At 47.4% G+C, this 17,690-nt stretch overlaps 1 protein-coding gene and 1 long non-coding RNA gene across 2 annotated transcripts in view; both read left to right on the forward strand.

Moving 5' to 3' along the window:
• On the forward strand, positions 1-2,761 carry LOC143273022 (uncharacterized). The gene is made up of 3 exons (XR_013050853.1): positions 1-148; positions 590-683; positions 2,632-2,761. It is a non-coding gene; the product is annotated as an uncharacterized LOC143273022 (long non-coding RNA).
• Pygb (glycogen phosphorylase B) overlaps positions 2,680-17,690 on the forward strand; it is a 59,630-nt gene continuing 44,619 nt past the window's right edge. The window contains exon 1 of the mRNA XM_076570819.1: positions 2,680-3,058. Coding sequence (XP_076426934.1) covers positions 2,816-3,058 — 243 coding nt within the window. The 5' untranslated portion in view covers positions 2,680-2,815. The remainder of the gene's footprint in view (positions 3,059-17,690) is intronic.

A 17,690-nucleotide genomic window follows, 5' to 3' on the forward strand; every position in this document is an offset into this window, starting at 1 on the left:
TTCACCTGACATCTGGGCTACCTAAGACTGTATTGAATCAGAATCAACAGCATCTGCTATTGGTGGAGGGGAGACACAAGAAAATCTCAGTGTGAAGTCTGGAAGATGGGAAGATGCTTGGATGGAATTGAAAACCAGGCAAACACAGGTGAGGAGTCTGAGGTCAGTGGTCGCAGGACTGGGCTGGGAGACTGGCTGGGTTATATGAGTGTGGATCATATACAGTGGTTTAAATCTTTGTCTCCTCTAAAACTCATGTTGAGACCATGGAGGAATGTCGCTTCCTAGCTTGTTCTCTGTGACTGGCTCAGCTTGTGCTTTGGGCTTTTTCCACATGGAGCATTCATCAAGAAAATGCTCCCCTCCGCCTTTTTTCATATAGGCTAATCTAATGGTGGCCTTCTATCAATTGAGGTTCCTTCTTCGCAGATGACTGTAGGCTTTGTCAAGTTGACAAAAATTCACCAGAACAGTGAGGGAGGGCTTCCATGTCTCCAGATCACTCCAGCTGGGGGTGGGGCGAGGTTCTCTTTTTCACCTGGTCCAGCCTAATTAATGCATTTGCCATTTGTGTCCATTTCTTGAAAAGTCTGGTCTGTGGTTATTAACACTCGACTGACCGACATAGAGAAGCCAGCAGTATTGCCTGGAACCAAGGAGCTTCAGTCTTCCACACCCCTGAGGTAAGTGTAGATCGTTAGAACAAGAGGGTCCCTATTCCCTGCCAAGGTAGGTGGCTGAACCTTTCCCAGATGTTAGGTATAATCTGGATGTTAGGTATAATCTGTTACACCAGAAAATCTGTCTTTGAACAACTATTTGTTTTGAAGCGGCTCTGCCTATGAGGCTGGCCTCAGCCAGTGTTGGGATTCCAGGCATGGCCAGCTCTAATGGTTTTGTCTTTTGAAGCTCGCAATCTGTTCCCCAGGACTGTGCAGGTGGCGTGGTAGGGGCACACCCACTGGGATGACTTCTGAACTGCAAAGTCACTCTCAGTGATAGCCTCCAGTCTATCAGGAGTCCCACGGGCCCTGCCATCACTGGCTGAAATTTGATCTTGCTGGCTTCAGAATCACAAGGATAAAGCGCTGAAGTGAATTCCTGAGCAGACAAGAGTAAGGGGAGGCGTTCCAGTGTGTTGTCTCCGGAGAGGTCTGTAGATGAAGAGGCCAGTTGACTCTGGAAGCATCAAACCAGGAAAACAGCTGCACCTGGAGTTTTGTTTCTGCCTTTTCTGGAGCTGGGGATGGTATCCACTGTGCAAGCCACACTATTTCTGAGCTGTACCTCCAACCTTACACCTGGACTTTTTTTCTTTTAATAGAAGAAAGAGTTTATTGGGAGCTTACTTACAGTTTCAGAAGTTTAGAGTCCATGACCATCATGGCAGGAAGTTTGGCATCAGGCAGGCAAGCATGGTACTAGAGCAGTAGCTGGGAGCTCACATCTTACCTGCAAGTTGTGGGCAGAGAGAGCGAGAGACAGGGCAAGCTTTTGAAACCTCAGAGTCCACCCCCAGTGACACACCTCCTCTACACCTGGACTGTTATGATATCCCCTGTGGCAACCTTTACCTCCACAAGCAGAAACTTCTGCATCCCCATCAGCCCACTGAAAGGAGCCAAGGAAGGCCTCATTATGTGAGGGGAGCTTCCCCAGAACAAAGGAAAGGCCCTTCTGGGGGCAGGGGAGTTTACAGGAGGCCACCCTGTGTGCCAAGGACCAGTGGGTCCATCTAACCACTGGAAGTTAGTGCTGAGCAGCAACTTTGGAAGCCGCACCCCACATAAGGTGGAGGGGGTTGTGTCTCTGCCAGAGAGACTGAGCTCCTCCAGACATGGGGTGTTCTTTCTTCCTGCTTCAGGTCAAAGGGCATTGTGTCTGCTAGTGTGTGATTTACAGAGCAGGGGTTCTGAATGACTTGGTAGTCATTCAGAGCGATAAGGAGATGATACATATACATACATGTATATACATACACACATATAAATTGTATCATGGGAATATGTGTATATATATATACATGTATGTATGTATTCTGCACACACACATATGTATGTATGTATGTATCTCAGTATTTTATGATATTTTAGCCTAGACTAGCAATTTGTGTTTGGAGGGTTTTCATGCAATTTGTTCCCCAGAGCTGAAATCAGGTGTCATGGGGAATTCTGAATCTGCAATTTTTGTATAAACAACCTTTTATTTTCTTAGGTGTATTTTCAGAGCCACCTGTCAGCTCAGGGCTGACAGGGCCCAGCAGGTGTTGGAGGCTGACTGTCAAGCATGTGCTCTCAACATTTAACAGGACTCTGCTGCACTTTAGCACCCAAGGCAGTCCTAAAGAGGACATCTGGTGATTCTGTGCAGAGCCAGCGCCTGCAGCCCTAGAAACTCCAGGAAGTTGGATGGAAAGGGTTCGCCCTCTGGTGTGGCAGGCACAGCCACTAGTTCTGTTTCTAATTTTGTTCCATAAAGGAGGTAGATCTCAGGTAGGGTGAGGCTGTAGGCCGGTCACTCCAGCTTCAGACACACCAGTAAAAGGGACAAACCATTTCCCCACGTTCCAGAGTCTATGCTGTCTTCCCGGCTAAAACGTTCTCCTAAATCCATGGTCTTTTCTCCCCGCAGCCCCGCCTCCAACTCAGGCCCTGCCCCTCGGCGCGGCCCTGCCCACTCGAACTGCGCAAGCTCAATCCGTGTCAGCCGTCCTCCGCCGCAGTCCTTGGCGCCAGAGACGCCGCAGCATCCTAGCCATTAGAGTCTCCTCCGCTCGCTCCAGGTCCATCCCTCGTCCGCTGCCTCTTCTGGCGCCATGGCGAAGCCGTTGACGGACAGCGAGAGGCAGAAGCAGATCAGCGTGCGTGGCCTCGCCGGGCTGGGCGACGTGGCCGAGGTGCGGAAGAGCTTCAACAGGCACCTGCACTTCACGCTGGTCAAGGACCGCAATGTGGCCACGCCCCGCGACTACTTCTTCGCTCTGGCACACACCGTGCGCGACCACCTAGTGGGCCGCTGGATCCGCACGCAGCAGCACTACTACGAGCGGGACCCCAAGGTGAGCCGCCCGCCATTCCCGGGAGGGAGACCCGGCCCTGGGCAGGGCGGGCTCCGCCCCCCAGTGTCGCCGGTGGGCTCCGGTCCCTGTTGCACCACTTTCACCAGTGACCAGTGAAGTGACAGTGCATCCTCTTTAGAAGGACGCGTGCATACCGTGCGCTTGCGGGTTTCCTTCTGATTGAGAGCCATCCCCCGGCTCCCCTGCCTGCAGCCCCTAGTCCCTGAGGGTGGCTTTGAGTGGCCCTGGTCTTCCACTGCAGTCTGTCCCCTGGGGTGTGTGTCGTCCGGAATCTGGCAGTCCAGAGCCAGGCCTCTGAGCTCAGCGGAGTCGCAGGCAGGTCTGCAAAAAGTGCCTTAGGGGTCTGCTGTTTCAGCAGCTGCCAGGCCCCAAGTCCAGGCGGATTTTCTGGCTGGTTTCCAGCTGTGAGTTTCCGAGATGGCTGCAGAGTTGGTGCTTCCCACCCCCTTTGTTTTTCTGCAGCCCCGAGTGAAGAACAAGGGACTGGAACCAGGCCCAGTAGTTTTATGAGTTGGATAGGGGTGAGATCAGTCATCTTCTGCAGGGAATTGTGCCCCCCCAACCCCCCCCCCACACACACACATATACCGTGGACCGATGAGAAAAAAAATCATTGTAAAGCCTGCCTAAAACGGGAGGGATCTGAAGGCTGTCTTTGAGGTTTCCACCCTGGCAAAACTTGTCTGGAGATTGCTTTAGAAGTTGTTACTTTCTCTATTTTGCAAACATCTGTTCTCAGTGGGAAAATAGAGTAATTGAAGAAAGCCTCTGACAGTTCTCACCCCCACCCCACCACCCCCACTGTTCAGCCCTGTCTGGCCTGTAACTATATGCACTTAAACTGGCCTCAAATTCAAAATCCCCCTGCCGCTGTCTGGAGTTCTGGGGTTAAAGGCGCAGCCAGCTCCACCAAGCCCCACAGTCCTCATTATTTTTTGCCATTTGTGCTTCCAGGTAATTTCTGTTCCTAAATACACAGGTATGTACATTTGTGTGTTGCACAATTTTGTGGCTTTTGTTTCACCCCAAACCATTTGTCGCTTCACCCATACACAGGGTTCCTGGTCAATAACACATACTGGTGCTTTTCAGCTTATGGATGAATCATATTTTTGCACAGCCCCCTGTTGCCAGATTTTCTTCCTCCCTCCCTCCCTCCCTCCCTCCCTCCCTCCCTCCCTCCCTTTTTCCCTCTTGGTATGGAGAATTCTGCCTACCCTGTACTAAGATAGAGTTAAAAACTAGCAAGGAACAGACATCTGGGGCCAGTTAGTAATGATGTGATTGTAGTGGAAACCTGGGCACCCGGCGGTTGCTTTACTGACAGAACTTTCGAGAACTTTTTATACGGGGCATTGAAGTATATTGGATAATTGGTAAGAGTAAACATTAATTGCTTTCCAAACGCATTCTGAGGCTTTTCCCCTTCCTGAAATAAAGATGGTAAGGACAGGCTGTTAGACTACCAGTTGGGCCTCTTCATATTTAGTATGCAAGACAGCTTCTAAAGAAGTGGCCCCGAATGGCTAAAACAGGTTATTACAACAAGGGCTTGGGATAAGTGCCAGGGAAAGTGGCCAGGAGCAGTGGCTCCCCCAGAATGCCTTGTTAGTACAAGAGCTGTGTTGCTCAGATTCTCTGGTGTTGTCCAGGCAGTGGGTGACAAGGGATATGGCTTTGTTCAAGGTCATTTCCCAGGAGTTGGAGGACACTAGGGCTCCAGTTATGATGGGTCCAAGGATTAAGGAAATGTCTCGGTGCAGCCGTCTACCCAGCAGGTTTCCTGGTCCTCAGGTGTGACGGGTTGTCCGCTGTCCTCCCTATAGATGGAAACCTTTCTCCCCGTGCTCCACTTAACATACACATATCATACATTAATTTAGTGTGGATGGGTATGTTTTGGTGGTTTACACCGATAATCCCATCATACAGCATACCCTGTCTCAAAAACCGAAAGATAAGTAACCTGCCCAGTTTGTGAATGGAAGGCTGCTGTTTGTCAGAGCCCCATAGGAAAGCTATACAAAACTGGAAAGCTGAGGGCTGGTGAGATGAGTGAGGTGACAGGCACCTGCCATGCCAGCCTGAAATTGGTTCCTAGAACCCCTAGTGGAAGGAAGGAAAGACACCGTGCTCTGACCTCTGGAGTTGACCTGTGGCTATGTGTGCCCATGCTCTCTCATACACACACACACATCATACAAACATAAATAAGTTAGAAGTGGCTCTGGGTATGGTGATGTGCTCCTGTAGACTCAGCTACTCCAGAGTCTGAGGCAGCCTGGGCCAAAGCCCCTGTCTCATACAAGAGACAGGAGAGGTGTAGCACAGTGGTAGAGCCCAGGTTTGAGTGTTTGATGCCCTGGTTTTCCACACTTGTCTGGGTAACTGATGATGACAATCAGCCAGTCACCTCTCTGCACAAGTCCATGTGAGGAATGGGAACGGACTGCCAACAGAACACCTCGGAGCCCGCCCAGGCTCCGGCAGTGCCTGAGGGATGTGAGCCTGCACGTCTCAGACTGGGGAAGCATGGCGGCATATACAGTGACTAGGAGGGAGATGTTAACTGTGGTCTCGCCACGCGGCGCTTACGTTAGAAGTGCCATTCATTTTGTTTTCTACATCTTTTCTTTTTTCTATACTGGGAGAAGCACTTGGGACTTTTTTTGTTTTTTGTTTGTTTGTTTGTTTGTTTGTTTGAGACAGAGTTTCTCTGTATAGTTTTGGTGCCTGTCCTGGATCTCACTCTGTAGACCAGGCTGGCCTCAAACTCACAGAGATCCGCCTGGCTCTGCCTTTCCAGTGCTGGGATTAAAGGCGTGCACCACCACCGCCTGGCAGGCTGTTCTTTTTTAAATTTATTCTGTGTATGTGTGTCTGTGTATGTATGAGGCAGGCACATACCATGTGTAGGTCAGAGGAGAGCTTGCAGAAGTCAGTTCTCTCCTTCTAACACGTGGGTCCCAGGAATTGAACTCATATTATCAGGGTTGGTGGCAATAGCCTGGACCCGCTGAGCCATCTTGGCAGCTCTTAGTTTTTAAAGCCTTCTCTGTGTTCGGTTCTGAGCCTGCACAGCCCCAAAGACTTTCTTTCTTTTTTTCTTTTTTTTTTTTTTTTTTTTGGTTTTTTTGAGACAGGGTTTCTCTGTGTAGCTTTGCACCTTTCCTGGAACTCACTCTGTAGACCAGGCTGGCCTCAAACTCACAGAGATCCTCCTGCCTCTGCCTCCCCCGAATGCTGGCATTAAAGGCGTGTGCCACCACCGCCAGGCTCCAAAGACTTTCTTAAACTCATTCATTGGCTCTTGATTTTTCTTTCACTTAGAGGCACTGTGTTTTCACTTTTTTCTTAATTTTATTATTTCATAAAATAATAAATAAATATAATTTATTTTATAAATAAATGTAAAATTGGTGTTTTGCCTCCATTTATTTCTGTACATCAGTTTTGGGTCTGGTGCCCATGGAGGCCAGAAGAGGGTGATGGATTTCTTGGGACCTGAGTTACAGACAGTTGTGACCTGCCATTTAGGTGCTTGGGATCAAAGCCAGGTCCTCTGGAAGAGCAGCCAGTGCTCTTAACCACTAAACCATCTCTCCAGCGCTAGAATTGTGGTTATTAGAAACAGAATAATTAGCATGGATTCTCTTAATTTCTGACAAAGTCTAGAAGTCCATCCTGAAACAGCTCCTCAATCTAGGGACCAGAAGACCTGTGTATCCAGGAGGGCTGGACCTGAGTCTAACCTCAGTTACACTTTTTGTTTCGCTCACTCGTGCTGGAGATCAAACCTAGGGCCTGACGCATCCTGGGTAAACACTCACCACTGAGCCACACTTTCAGCCTCAAACCCTTTCCATCCTGATTTTTCCACTTTGTGGTGTGCTACTACTGTCTGTTTGGGTTGACACCCCTCCCCCCTTTTGGCGGGATCCCTCTGTGTAGCCCAGAATAGCCTTGAGTGACACCACACACCAGCTAGCTGAGTGTAGTTTTTTTTGTTGTTTTGTTTTGTTTTAGCCTTTCTTAGCCTCACATTTTTTACATCTTTAAAATGAGGAGAGTTGAGCTATATAATCTATTTTTGAGGTTTTTGACATTCTGACGAGTTAAGGTTTTGTGTTTGCTTGTAAAATGTTTCCATTTTATGTTGACATTCCGGCTATCCAGAAATGCAGAGAGCCAGAAGAGTTCAAGGCTATCTTTGGTTACATAACAAGTTTGAGCTCATCATGAACCATGCAAGAGACCCTGTCTCAAAAACCAAAATCTTACTGGGTATTGCTGGCACATGCCTTTGAGGCACAAGCAGGCTGGTTTCTAGGTTCGGCCTGGTCTACATAGTGAGTTCTAGGCTAGCCAGGGCTACACAGTGAAACCCTGTCTAGAAGAAAAAGAAAAAAACAAAACCAAAAACTGCTATCCAAAAATATTTGCGGATGGTTAAACAAGGTGTAACATAGAAGGCCTCAGTGAAGTTGGGGTAAGACATCATGGTATAACCAAACATGGTGAGCTCCAGGCCAGGCACCAAAACTGGAACCAACACAGAAACCCTATCTTGAAAAACCAAAAATAAATATTAAATTAAAAGTACTGAAGTGTGAGATCCTGTGTCCAAAACGAAGAAAAAAAGATTAAAGTGATGGTCTGGAGTGCCTCTGGGCATTTGCAGCTGGTATTATAAAACTTATGTTGAAAATAGAGGAAAAGATGCCTTGAATGTGCATTGACTGAGGAGTCTGCTCCTAAAGGTGCCCACCTCACTTTGTGCCTAACAAATACAGAGGGTGGGTTAAATTTGGGCTAGAAGTCAGGAACTAAACTCAGAGCAAATGGCAGATGAAATCCATTTCCGGGAGACACCAGAACCTTGCTCTCATGTGTGCTGTGTGCAGACGCTTGGTCTCTATAGAGGACTTTGCAAAGCCAGTTGAGTGCCCTGTGGCTATTGACCTTCACTTGGGGCCCCCTGGACTGTGGTTTGGTCCCATAAGCATGAGACCCAATGGTAGCGGTAGGTTGAGGGAAAGCAGGTCTTCTGGGAAAATAACCACAATGAATTTGCAGTCTGGCTGGACCTAAGGAGGTAATCCAGCAGCCAGGCTCTCTGTGAACCCCACATCTGGGGCTTTGTTAGAATTCATCAGTAGTAGGAGCAAATGCAAAACCTTTTTGACATTCCTAGTCTCCTGATGTGTGTGTTCCCGAGTGTGTGTGTGTGTGTGTGTGTGTGTGTGTGTGTGTGTGTGTGTGTGTGAAGGTGACCTTGCCCTCTGGCAGGCTTCCCCAACAGCAGATAAACGAAGGTCTTTGGCCTGAAACTGATGGTCGCCAGCTGTTCAGTGTTGACTGGATGAAGACTTCTGTCAGTGAGCATGCACCTTTGGCCTCCGCTCTTATAGGCTGTGATGGCTAATTTTATGTGTAAACCTGGCTGGGACACAGTGCCCAGACAGACAGCCTTATCCTGATTTAGAGGAAGGTGATTTAGGGGATGAGATTAACATTTAAATCAGTGGATTTGTTTTTGCATTTTATTTATTTTGAGACACAGTCTCCCTGTGTAGCCCAGTTGGCTTTGAACTTGTGATCTTCCTACCACAGCCTCCTGGCTGGATTCTAGGCATATACCACTCTGCTTAGCTTTATTTAATTAAAATTTTAATTGCTACTGGATTTGTCAATGTTCTGTTGCTGTGAAGAGATGTCATGACCACAGCAACTCTTATAAAAGAAAGTATTTAACTGGGGCTTGCCTACAGTTCAGAGGTTTAGTTCATTGTCCTAGTGAGAAGTACAGCAGCATGCAGGCAGACAGGGTGCTGGAGAAGTAGCTTGAAAGTTCTACACCTGGATCTGTAGGCAGCTGGAAGGGGGGGGGGGGGGGATGGATCTGGCTTGAACCTCAGAACCCACCCCCAGTGACACACTTCCTCGGACAAGGCCACACCTCCTAATAGTGCCATTCCCCAGTGACCAAGCATTCAAATATATGAATCTTTGGGGCCATTCCTATTCAAACCACCACAGACCTTATTCAGGTAAATCTGAATCTGTGCTACAGAAAAGAATTTCAGGATGAGGTGAAGATTAAAAAGAGAGGGAAAAGGATGCAGTTCGGTTGTTCTAACGTTTGCTTGACATGCACAAGGACCTGGACTTGATCCAGGCATTGCATAAATAGGGTGTGGTGGCGTACACCTGTGATCCCAGCAGTCTCGTGGAGGCAGGACAGTCAGTTCAGGCTCATCCTCATCTACCCAGCAAGGTCAAGGCCAGACTGAGCCTGCACTGTCTGGCCCTAATCACCTCTGTGGTTCCCCTGGCTGCCAGTCTCCGTTCTTGTGGCTTCCCTGAGGTTACCTGGGGAACACGAAGTCAGATGAGACTGGATTACAAAACACACTCCTTGCCATTTGTTTTATTTTGCTTTTTGTTATCGTTTGAGGCAAGCTGACTTCCACTTCCAAATCCTTCCATCTCTGCTGGGATTATAGGTCTGTGCCACCATATCCCCAGCAATGCTCACTGTACATGTATTACTCTTACCACTTAGAAAAATGATAGAAACAAAACGAGGGTTAAGGCGCTCTGGCCACGAAGACCAAATGTATATCTTAGTGCATTCCTCAAGGGCCTGAGCACCTCATAGAGTGAATTCTGCTAACTGGCTGCTTATGGACTGGCCTTGTGATTCTGCCAGCCTGGTCTGTCCTGCAGAATCATAGAGAGCTTGATCTCCTGCTGCACAGTCAGTCTGCTTAGCCTCCTGTCCACTGTGTTCTGTTTGTTGGTTTTGTTTCTCTGGAGATTTCCTAACATGGAAGGCCTGTAAATGCCTGCAAGGGCCATTGTATCTTTATGAAATATTGCAACTGACCTCACCTCTGTACCTCAAGTATTTTTAATTTTTTTTTAAGATTTATTTATTTATTATGTATACTGTGTTCTGCCTGTATGTATCCCTGCAGGCCAGAAGAGGACACCAGATCTCATTACAGATGGCTGTGAGCCACCATGTGGTTGCTGGGAATTGAACTCAGGACCTCTAGAAGAGCAGTCGGTGCTCTTAACCGCTGAGCCATCTCTCCAGCCCCAATTTTTTTTTCTTCATTAAAAAAAAAAAAAAAAAAAAAAAAATGGGGCTGGTGGTGCTGGAGAGATGGCTCAGCAGTTAGGAGCACTTGCTGCTTTTGCAAAAGACCTGAGTACATCCCAGCATTCACGTCGAATGGCTCTCAACTGTGGTAACTCCAACTCTAAGGCGATCAGACATCTCTGGCCTCCACAGGCACTGGTGTTCATGCGCACTTAGCTACACACAGACCCATGTATATACACATAACTTCAAATAATAAAAATAAGTCCAAATATTTTGGGGGGCCTCAGAGAGATGGCCCAGCTGGAGGTCAGATCACAGCACCCATGTAAAAACTAGGGATGGTCCATTCCGTGCATGTAACCCTAGCATCGAAGTGGGAGGAAGCAGGAGGATTGCTGTGGCTTGCTGGTTGCTAGTTTAGCTGAATGATGATGCGACACAGACTCCAGGTTCGAGACCCCACCTCAAAGGGATAAGGAGAAGAACAATAAGAGATAGAGAAGGGCCGGGTGGTGGTGGCAGCAGCGGCGGCGGCGGCGGCGGCGGCGGCGGCGGCTCACGCCTTTAATCCCAGCACATGGGGGGCAGAGACAGGTGGATCTCTGTGAGTTCGAGACCAGCCTGCTCTACAGAGCAAGATCCAGGACAGGCACCAAAACTCACAGAGAAACTCTGTTCCGAAAAACCAAAAAAGAAAAAAAAGAGGTCACCTGATGCCTTCCTTTGACCTCTAGATACACACATAGATGTGTACAGCTCCCCCTTCCATGCACAACAACAACCACACACACACACACACACACACACACACACACACACACACACACACAAAACAAAAAAATTTTGGTGCTGGGATTGAACTCAGGGCCTTGATCATGGACAGCAAGCATTCTACCCTTGAGCAATAGCCCCTGCCCTTTATATGACTTTCACAACTTTATTTTACATGATTATAGACTTCAAATTTGCAAGATATTGAGTATGGGGTGCACATCTGTAGTCCCAGCACTTGAGAGGCAGAGGCAGGCCAGCCTGATCTACATAGTAAGACCTTGTCTCAAAACAAAATAAAATTGGCATGGCTCATACACAGAGTTCCCCAAATGTTGAACAATTTAATATAATTGTCAGGTCTTTTTGTCTGTAAACTCAGTTTTTCCTCTGAATTATCTGAAAGTTAGTGGCAGCCATGGCATCCCTCTACCACTAGTGACCTCAGGGTGCCCTTCCAAGTCTCAGGTTTCACAGAGCCTCTTACACTGCTCAAATCCCGACGTTCTCACTGGTGAGGTGTTGCCCTCCGCTGGCTCCGCTCCACCAGCTCTCCCACTACCAAATAACACGATACGATGTAATAAGCTTGCTGTGGTGTTCCTCTATCACAATCAGAGACTAAAGCAGAAGGATTACTGCGAGTTTGAGGCCAGCCTGGGCTACAGCCTGGGCTTCAACTGTGGCTGAAGAACAACGGATGGTCTAAGCAGGTAGCTCAGTAGTAGTGTTTGCCTAGCATGTGCAAAGCCTTAGGTTCAGTCCTTGTACCAAACACACACACACACACACACACACATACACATGGGAAGATGCAGTGAGACAGTTATGAAAAATAAAAATAAGAAAATAGAACTTTGTAAACTAGATTGTATCTATTTTTCCCCCTCATTAAAAAGAGCAAGGCTTAGCCAGGAAAGGCACAAAGCTGCACAGAGAAACTGTCTGGAAAAACAAAACAAAAAACAAACAAACAAAAAAAAAAAAAAGGAGCAAGGCTTTAAGCCTGGGTGTGATGGCGATGGTACCACCTAACCCAACTACTTAGGAGTCTGAATTAGGAAGATCACTTACATTTAGGAATTCAAGGCCAACCTAGACTGCATAGCAGAACTCATCTGAAAGAAACAAAAGCTGAGTGTGGTGGCACATAGCTGTAATACCAGCACTCAGGAGGCTGAGGCAGGAGGATTACCTCACGTTCAAGGCCAGCCTGGGCTACATAGAAAGACCCTTGTCTCAGTGTTTTTAAAAACAAACAAACAAAAACAAAACAAAAAACCAGCTGGGCAGTGGTAGCACATGCCTTTAATCCCAGCACTCAGGAGGCAGAGGCAGGTGGATCTCAGTGAGTTCAAGGCCAGCCTGGGCTACAAAGCGAGTTCCAGGACAGCCAAGGCTACACAGAGAAACCCTGTTTGGAAAAACAAAAATCCAATAACCCCTTATAACATTATAAGACATTATACTACTTTTCATGTCACTGGGACAGAATACTTAATGGAAGGAACTTAGAGGACGAAGTAATTTCAGTTCATAGTTCCACAGTGGGGAGGCATGCAGTACAAGCTTGCGGCATGACCTGTTGATTCTGGGTGGATCAGGAGAGGCTGAACGGGGCTGGTCTAAAAACTCCCAGTAAGCCACTTCCTCTAGCCAAGTTTCATGTCCCAAAGTCTGACCACCTCCCCATGGCAGTGTTCCTAGCTAGGGGGCCAACAGTTTCAAACACACATGAGCTTGGGAGCTTGTAGGGGACAGTGCACACTCAAACCGAAGCAGCCATGAACCAAATATCCAGCACAACATAGGAACGGCTTTTCCTCTGTCTGCAGAGTAGGGTTCTCAGAATGTAGTCAAGGGAAGCTCTGTGATCCAGAAACTTAGAAAGCCATTCAGACACAGGAGTTTAGTGAATGGCGTCTACAACAGGATTTTGCTGAGGAAGTGTGCTATGTCATTTTGGCTGTAGCTAGGTGGCTTTCCTCGGCCTCTAAATGCAGTTTAAGGTGAACATGAAGTGAGGATGTGGATAGTTCTGTAAGAAATTACTGTTGGGCTGGAGAGGTGGCTGGCAGTTAGGAACCCTGGCTGCTCTTCCAGAGGGCCCCCATGGTGGCCCACAGCCATCCATAACTCTAGTCCCAGGAGATCCAGATACCCTCTTCTGGTCAGGGATGTACAAACATACATGTAGATAAAACACTCACATACATAAATAAAATGAAACAAGACAAAATCATTGCTGTGCTTAGAGCTCAGAGTCACAGATAAACAGGAGGTGCTGGGCCCCTCCTCCCATAGCTGGTCCTGGTTCCTGCCAGTCTCAGAGTTGGAAAGCTGCCAGCAGTCTGCTTTATGACTGAGCTCACCATTAGAAAAAGAAGCCCTAGATAAGGTAGGGGGTTTTAGAGTTGCCGCAGGCAGGCCACGTATCCTATGGCAGATGCCATGCTTGGTATGGAAGGCTGATCTAGGAGTAACACCCCCCACTCCCCCACCACAGACCCCCACCACACACACACACACACACACACACACACACACACACACACACACACACACACACACACAGGAACTGAGATGCTGCAGTGTGGATACGGTGCTATGGTTAGAAGGTAAGGGCAGGTCTTGTCTGGATCCTGCCCTGCCTGGTTATTTCTCCTCTCATTAGACCTCCGTTCATGCTGCAAAGGATCTGGGCCTTGGTCGGCTTATAGGAAGGCAGCAGGAGGGCGAAGACCCAGCCCCTGGAATGGCTCTGTGTGTCTAAAGCGGCAAGGAGCCTTCCCAGGACCTGGCCTGTGGTACACTGTGCTCACTGGTCTGTAATTGTGCGCCTGTGTCATGTTAGTCTGTTGATGAGAGCTGTTCTGTGCCCTTAGTCACTGGTGAATGTACAAAACCAAGTGGACAAGGGGAATGTTGCCTCGTGATCCTGGGAACAGGAATATAGATCTCAGGCCAGCTGCCTACAGCCTTGATTATTCTGATGAAAGCGGTTGCCCAAGCTTTTGTCTTGTGCTCCGAGTGCTGGAAAATTCTCTTTCCTTTTCCAGCAGGTTGCCCAGACACTTCTGCAATCGGAGACTCTTAATTAAGGATTTTTTTTTTTTCAGAAAAGGGAAAAGGAGTTGGTTGAGAATAGGGGAGTCTGAAAGACCCAGTTCTGAGCCTTGTTTTTATAAAGGGCATCAGGCTATGTGTGATGGTAAAGGCACATGTCTGTAATTTCAGCACTCAGATGAGGCAGGAGAATCACAAGTTCAGAGCCAGCCAGAGATACCCAGCTAGGTCCTGTCTCAAAACCCATTGAGAAAATAATGCAAAAAAAAAAAAAAAAAGAAAAGAAAAAAAGAAAAAGTAGCTATATGAAGGCTTCACCTGTTGGTATTAAATTCCACCTCCGTAAGCCCTTTACTTCTAAGATGTCTTTGGAAGGTCACTCACTATGTGGTGTGGGATTTGTGTTTGAATCTCCCTCTCTAGCTGGAGAGCTTCATTAGTGCTCTTCTGTGACTTCTCCTAATAGTGTAGGCTTTGCATATGATAAACCTAGCACTAAAAGAAGGTGGGGAGCGTGGCTCATTGGTAGAGCATGTGCCCATCATGAGCAAAGCACTGGAGTGTTGTAGAATATTATTGTAAGGTGTGCCACTTTTGTTTATGTTGCATTTGTTTAACTCCGTGAAGCTGTGTTACTGTGCCTGTCTAAAACACCTGATGGGCTAATAAAGAGCTGAATGGCCAATAGCGAGGCAGGAGAGAGAAATAGGTGGAGCTGGCAGGCAGAGAGAATAAAGAGAAGGAGAAATCTGGGAGGAGTGAAAAAAAAAGGAGCCAGAGAAGGAGAGGAGGACATCAGGGGCCAGCCACAAGCCACCCACGGAGTAAAAGTGAAAGTAAGATTACAGAAGAAAAGGAAAAGGCCCAGAGGCAAAAGATAAATGGAATAATTAAAGTTAAGAAAAGTTGGCAAGAAACAAGCCAAGGTAAGGCCGGGCATTTATAAGTAATAATAAGCCTCCCTGTGTGTGATTTGTTTGGGAGGTGGATGGTGGGCCCCCCAAAAGAGTAAAAACTAAGTTCCATCCTTAGCACTACAAAAACAACCTACAGGGGCTAGAGAGATGACTCAGAGGTTAAGAGCACTGACTGCTCTTCCAGAGGTCCTGAGTTCAATTCCCAGCACCCACATGGTGGCTCACAACCATCTGTAATGAGATCTGGTGCCCTCTTCTGTGTTCATAATAAATAAATAAATAAATAAATAAATAAATAAATAAATAAATAAATAAATAAATAAAATAAATCTTTAAAAAAAAAAAAAAAACAACCTACAAAGGCGTCCACCAGGCAACTTAACACTTGCTCTAGTCACATGAACAGACTCCAGAGAAAGGTCAACAGCCGTTCGTTCTCTAGCTAGAATAGGCAAGCGATTCTCTCACTCCTGTTCCTGAGCAGGGAAGCCCAGAGCACCATTGCCCTGGAGGTAGGACTGAGAGTGTGAAGAGGCTGAGCACTGAGAAGTGGCTTGCAGCCTGGGGCTTGGACAGGTGTCCTCACAGCTGCCTCCCGCAGCTGCTGCTTGCTAACTGATTGGGTTCTGCAATTCCCCTTTAAAACATGGTGTGATGAAGGGAACCAGTGCTTCTTGAGCTACAGCCTGGCCCAGTGGAAACCCCAGGGTGGCTTTGTTGTGTTCAGAGGGTGAGCGCCTTGTGCTCGGCACCCAGCTGGCCAAGGCAGGCCAGCCTGAATTGGGCCTCCATTTGAACCATCAAGTCTGTCCATTTTCTTGGCTGGCTCCTCCAGCAAGCTTCTTTCAGTTGGAGGGATTCACTCATCCATCTTAAGGAAATGGGAAAAACAGTGTGTGTGTGTGTGTGTGTGTGTGTGTGTGTGTGTGTGTGTGTGTGTGTGTGTGTGTGTGTGTGTGTGTGTGTGTAAGTAACAGCTCTAGCTGCCCTGGAACTATTTGTAGACCAGGCTGGCCTCGAACTCAACAGAGATCACCTGCCTCTGCCTCCTAATTGCTGGGATTAAAGGCGTCGTGCACCACCACCACCCTGCAAGAACATTCTTAAAACAGATTGCAGAAATCCTAAGCAACAAGCATGTCCCAGCTGTCAAGGCCAAGGCTCCCATCACTTGACCAGTGCTTCTGGCTGTCCCTGGCCAGTGGCTTCTCTGCTTACGCCTGGTAATGATCAACTTGGAGGGAAGATGGAATCAGAGATTTCAGGTGTAGGCATTGGGTCTTTCTTCAGTGTAGTCTTTGGAAATCAACAGTTACGTTTCCTTTTCTCGGTGCTAGGTGGGAGGTACAAATTTTGGCAGAAAGGACAAACTATAACAACTTTAAAAATACAGATTTGATGGGCTGGAGAGAAGGCTCACCTGTTAAAGAGCACTGTCTGCTCTTCCAGAGGACACGGGTTCAAATCCCAACACCTACATGGCAGCTCACAACTGTCTGTAACGTCCAAGATCTGATACCCTCACATAGACATACATGCAGGCAAAACACCAATGCATATAAAATAATAGAAATAAATTTAAAAATACATTGATTTGGGGCTGAACATAGTGGTACACACCTTTAATCCCAGCACTTGGGAGGCAGAAGCAGGAGCACCTCTGTGAGTTCAAGGCTGGCCTGCTCTACAGAAAGAGTTCCAAGCCAGTGAGGGCTAGACAGTGAGACCCATGTCTTCTTCCTTCCTCCCTTCCTCCCTCCTTCCTTCTTTTCTTTCTTTTTTCTTAAGATTTTGTGCTGGGGAGGTGGCTCTCTGGGTGGAAATGCTCACTGTTCAAGTGTGATGGCCTGAGTTCAGATCCCTGGAATTCCTGCCACATCTGGATCTGCTGGTCCGCATCTGGAATCTTAGTTCTTCTGTAGTGAGATGGGAGGTGGAGACAGGAGAATCACCAGGAAGCTCATGGGCAAGCTCAGCTTGACTGAAATACGTAGTACAGCAGCAGAAACAAAAAGAGAGACTGTCTCCACAAGACAGGTAAGAACTGATTCTGCAAAGACGTCATTTGACCTCCACAGACACATCATGGAACACACAATGCCACACTTGAACACATATCATACATATATAACACACACACACACACACACACACACACACACACACACACACACACACACGTTTTTTAGGAAAGGCCAAAGAGAACATTCAAAAAGGACTCCTGAGAGGGCTCAGCTTTTTATAGGCTCTCTTAGGGAGAATTCAAGAGTAGATAAGTAGGGATACACAGGCATGTATGCACAGTACACCGCATTGCTTCCAGTGTCTGTTACCTGTAGTCAGCTGCAATCTTAAGATGTTAAATGGAGAATTCTAGAAATAAACTCCATAAGGTTTTTCTTCTTGCCGTTAACTTCATATATCCATATGATGTGTTTTGATCAAATCAATTGGCACTCCCTCCTCCCCTTTCCCTCCCAACTTCATGTCTTTTTTTTTAAATGTCTCTTTTTTTAAAAGAACACACTGAGTCTACTTAGTACTATCTATATGTACACAGGTGTAGGACCATTTACTGAAACGTAAATAGCCAGCCTTTCAGAGGCTGCATCTCTGAGAAAAGCATTCTCCCACCTCGAGCAGCCATCAGTTGCCCATAGCTTCTCAGTTAGGGGTGGAACTTTAGAGTCCTCCCCATGGTTTGTGCTGGGATTTTGGCTGGCTTGATCTCGTGCAAGTCTTGTGC

This window comes from Peromyscus maniculatus, chromosome 4 (assembly GCF_049852395.1).
Source record: "Peromyscus maniculatus bairdii isolate BWxNUB_F1_BW_parent chromosome 4, HU_Pman_BW_mat_3.1, whole genome shotgun sequence".
Classification (NCBI taxonomy): Eukaryota; Metazoa; Chordata; class Mammalia; order Rodentia; family Cricetidae; genus Peromyscus; species Peromyscus maniculatus.